At 33.3% G+C, this 4,484-nt stretch overlaps 1 protein-coding gene across 1 annotated transcript; it reads right to left on the reverse strand.

The window, feature by feature from the left end:
• Positions 1–1,509: 1,509 nt before the first annotated feature.
• LOC139841058 (F-box/kelch-repeat protein At3g06240-like) lies at positions 1,510–2,289 on the reverse strand. The gene has a single exon (XM_071831291.1). The coding sequence runs from the start codon at positions 2,287–2,289 to the stop codon at positions 1,510–1,512; it is 780 nt and encodes a 259-aa protein (XP_071687392.1).
• Between the last annotated feature and the right edge of the window lie 2,195 nt (positions 2,290–4,484).

A 4,484-nucleotide genomic window follows, 5' to 3' on the forward strand; every position in this document is an offset into this window, starting at 1 on the left:
AAAGAATAACTTCTCTTCTGCGAATTGTTGCTTGTTACAGTGTAATTCAAGCTAAATCCCCTCCCCTCTAATTGTTGATTACTGCAAAAGACATATATCAGTTCAAGTGTTATTGTTCAGGTGTAAACAAAGCTGTAAATCTGTTTGATGCTTGCTGCAGTTGTCGAGTTGTGATTTTGTTCTGGTGCGTTTTTGACAGTTCAATTGTTAAAGCTTTATAGATAATAGACCGATCATTCGCTTTTAAAAGTTTTCACCTTTTTTACTTATGTAGAATTCTTCGGAGCCTTAACTTTTTGAAGCAGTGGTCTACTAGTGACGGATATCAATTTCGATTGCTGAACCAACAACTTAAGGATCTTCCAACTGCTTAGGTACGTGTAAGAAAAATAGCTACTTATTAATATTCAATTGGGTACAAACTACCAAAGTAATTGCAGCTCTGCTTATAGAGTGATAAGTGTTAAACTTCAAACATCATCCATGAATCTTCATATTTTGACTTATGCATGTTTTTTTCTATATTTTCAGGCTGGATGACCAACTTAATTCGGACGAGAATGGCTATGGCAAGCGACGTACTGTTTCAATTTTTTGTTAGCAATGCTTAAAATTTTTGTTGACTTAATGAATTGAATGTCGGTGAATGTTTTGTTGTAAACGTAACTTTTTTTTTTTTTTTTTTTTTTTTTATTCATACAATGTATCATTATAATTTATATATGTATTGTTGATCTGATGAATATATGAACATTACGTTAATACTATACTTATGGGTGGATTGTATATATATGCAAGTTTATGAAAAACTGATTTGGACAAAACTCAAATAAAAAGAATCATTAAGAGACCAATCATGTTGCAATTGGAAACGTCTGTCTCAAAAGCATCTAGACTGGTTTATACTCTACAACAAAGGTCTCAATAAGACTGGTTAAACACGTCTGGAAACAATTATTAATATGCGCGAACTAGCCAATAACTGGTCTAATTATGTATGTCAACACCGGTTTGAAAACCGGCCTATATAGCATTAATCAAGTAGACCTGCTTCATCTAGACGTGTTCAAAAACACGTCTAGATAACTAGATAAGTTTTTCAACACGTCTAGATATCTTTTTCTGTAGGATGGGATATAAACTAGCTAGTAGTATAACATAAGAAAAAACTAATTAAAGTGACCATATACAAAACATTATTAACACAATCTGACATAAGTTATTGAAATCTTATTAGCTACAAGTTCCACGAAAACCATCATCCCTAAAGTACTACTGTAGAAATCATAAAGATAGATCCATACATGAATTTTTTCTCATTTGAATACTTGAGCAGGGCGTAGCGAAGGGCGGCTGCAGCACGGGACCGCTAGGAACGGTCTAACAACTAGAAGAAAATTGGCACCCAAATATGTTTAAAGCACGTCCATTTAAAACACAAACTTATTAGCGAAACAAACATTCAATCATCTGAAAGATACATATTAGCAGAATATATGGTCCATACCATCATCTTAATTTTCTTTTTCTTTTGTTTCCCAGAGATGCAAGTGACTTGACAAATATAGGGGTACCAATATGATACCATCTCTGCCATAGCATATCTACATATCCTTTATCATCATCATCACATAAATGCCAAGTGTTTTCTGGAATGAAATCGAGTATGTATACAGTAGCGGCAGCACCATACTTGTTACCTTCGTAATCATCACATGGGATCAGTTGCCAACAATTGTAGTTTTTCATCAACCATGTGTTGCAGTGATCAGTAAGAATATCATAGGTACGGAATACGCACAGATATTTTTGAAACGTCCCTAGTACGTTAAGATGATCACATAAATATATTGTATCATCAGGTTGGGGGATCTCTTTGAATTTCTCAAGAGATAAATCAAAAGAAAGAATAACCATCTTCTTCTTCTTCTTCTTCTTCTTCTTTGTATCATACATAAACCAATGAAGCGCCCCATCATGTAAAACACCAGGACGAGGAAAACAACCTTGAGCATTATAAGTTAAATAGTTGCCATCTCCAACGAATTTCCATTGACTTGATTTTAAAGATAACACTTGAAAGCGCATAAGATGCTCAGATTCATTGATGCCGGCAACAACCTTGTAATCATCGGTGATAGAATCATAACCAAAACCCCAACATAAATTTCCCCTACAAAAAGGAAGCATTGGCAGTTTTCTAACCTCACGAGTGGAGGGATTAGTTACTAATAATTCATCTACAAAAGGAGAGATGCAAACAAGGCCATTACAGGAACCAATCATCATAATATAACGCCAGTTATATATTATTATGTCTATTATAACTAAAACAAGTTAATTTCCGATTCAGCCGAATTCTTAAATCTCCATGTTGACGATTGTTATTGTAGCTATGCTTAAGATGAGCTTTAACAAAATAACTAGATGATATTAGATTATACCATGACTTACAAACACACTTGCATCGGAGAACATCTTCCACGTCCAATCTTGTAAGTATTTCCTCAACCATAGCATCCATTAGAATTAATTAAGAAAAAAAAAATGCGTTTGATTAGAAGGATATAAAAAGCAAAATGTTAAAAATAGTAATAGTAATAATAATGAAGTTGCCGCAATTTAGTCTATTAGGGTTTCACATAGAGTTTTGGGGATTCTTGTGATTTTTGAATACAGCTCGGCCCTCGTACAGGGTTTTAGGGGAATTACTCACAAAAGTTTTGGTTTTTTGAATTGTTTATTAACTTTTTCTAGTTTTTTACAAAGTTACAATTTTTATCACTCACCTACTTCCATTTCTCCCAATCAAGGATTGGTTAAATGTTTTGTTTATTTGAGGGTAAATAATTTTATAAACAAAATAATAGGATGGCACCCTTGGACGACGGACACAAATTGTAACCGCAACCGCGATCTGCCCACCAATATTATTTTTTACTCGTCGGGGTCCGTCTACCGATCAACGGATAAAACTTTTCGTTCATACTCGTGACCCCCACATACTTGGAGGTTGCGGGCTTGCCCGGAGGTTTACAAAATATACATATTAATCCATCCGTGTCCAAGGATATTCACCATTCAAGATTAAATCCACGGATAGTTATCGTTATCAATTTACATTGAAACAATAAGTATATTTTTCTATAACTAAATCTAGAGTTATATATACCATTAGTCCCTGTGGTTTACTCAAAATATACCGGTAATCCTTTTCTTTTTAAAATTATATCAGTAGTCACGACTAAAATATGAGAACAAGCGACACATCACTTTTCTGGCGCTATAAAAGCGCCGCTAGAGGGTCGCTAAACGACAAAATTTTCAACACTCGCTCAGTTTTGGTCGGACATTGTATTTTGTAACGCTTTTGTTGCACTGAGAGCGCCATATTTGATTTAGTGATTTTATTTTAGATTAAAAAAAGCGTGAAAAAATCCCGTCAACTCCTTTGCGACGCACGAAATGCCACTTATTTCTATTTTCTTTCTCTTTTTTCCTTTTAATTTTTTCCCGCCAAACGAAAAAAATCACGCCAACTCTATTGTGGCGCTCTTTCACCATTTTGTGGCGCTAACAAAAAAATAGCATAATTCAACTAGTAATATTATTTATTAGTATTGTGACACACACCAACACACCATATTATTGTCACTTTTTCTTTATATCTTTATTAACGATTCGTCAAAATTAATTATTATTAGTTGATTTCTATTTTTATTTTGTTTTTAATTTAATTTTATTATTTACTATATACTAAATATTAATTGTAATTCATAATTAACTACTATACAAAGATGGATCTTACTAATCGAACTTGAATATACATTTAACATATGTTACTTAACGATTATATTAACTTGTCGTACGAATTACAAACTGTTAACGACGAACTTCATTAAACATAATAATCTAAAACATAATAATCTAAAAAAGAAGAGATACAACACAAATATTACCCAATTACCAATAAAAAACAGTTTCATTTTCCTTGCTTGAACTTATGCATGTTAATGTGTTGCTATAAGATTGTTCTTGGAGCTTAACCGGGTATAATGATTTTTTTATCTATCGCACATGGGTGGTTCATCCAAGAAATGAAACTACTCCTGCACAACTGTGAATTTAAAGATGAAATTAAGTTTGTCATTTATCCACTGAACAGAAGTATTAAGCAAGAAGGTTTTACCTTAACGTTTCAAGACAAACCCAAAATCTTCAACCTAAATTAAATCAGTCCAAGATGTGCGAACAACTGCATGTTTACTACATGATTGGCAGTTCATCATTATGAATCACGATGTTGCATCCCAATTGGTTACAGAGGGTAATGAGTGAATGTTACAGTTCTTAGAAATAAGTTGGTTGTGGTTGAGATGCTTATATAGGTGGAATTGGCGCCAATAATTCTACCAAACATCCCGCCAATACTTCATGCTTAAAATGTTGGTGTTAAGTTATTTTCAGTTTCTAACAAAGTTATT

This window comes from Rutidosis leptorrhynchoides, chromosome 4, assembly GCF_046630445.1.
Source record: "Rutidosis leptorrhynchoides isolate AG116_Rl617_1_P2 chromosome 4, CSIRO_AGI_Rlap_v1, whole genome shotgun sequence".
NCBI lineage: Eukaryota > Viridiplantae > Streptophyta > Magnoliopsida > Asterales > Asteraceae > Rutidosis > Rutidosis leptorrhynchoides.

Coding starts and splice junctions, on each gene's coding strand:
- LOC139841058 (XM_071831291.1), bottom strand. CDS start 2,289: ATGATGATTGGTTCCTGTAATGGCCTTGTTTGCATCTCTCCTTTTGTA.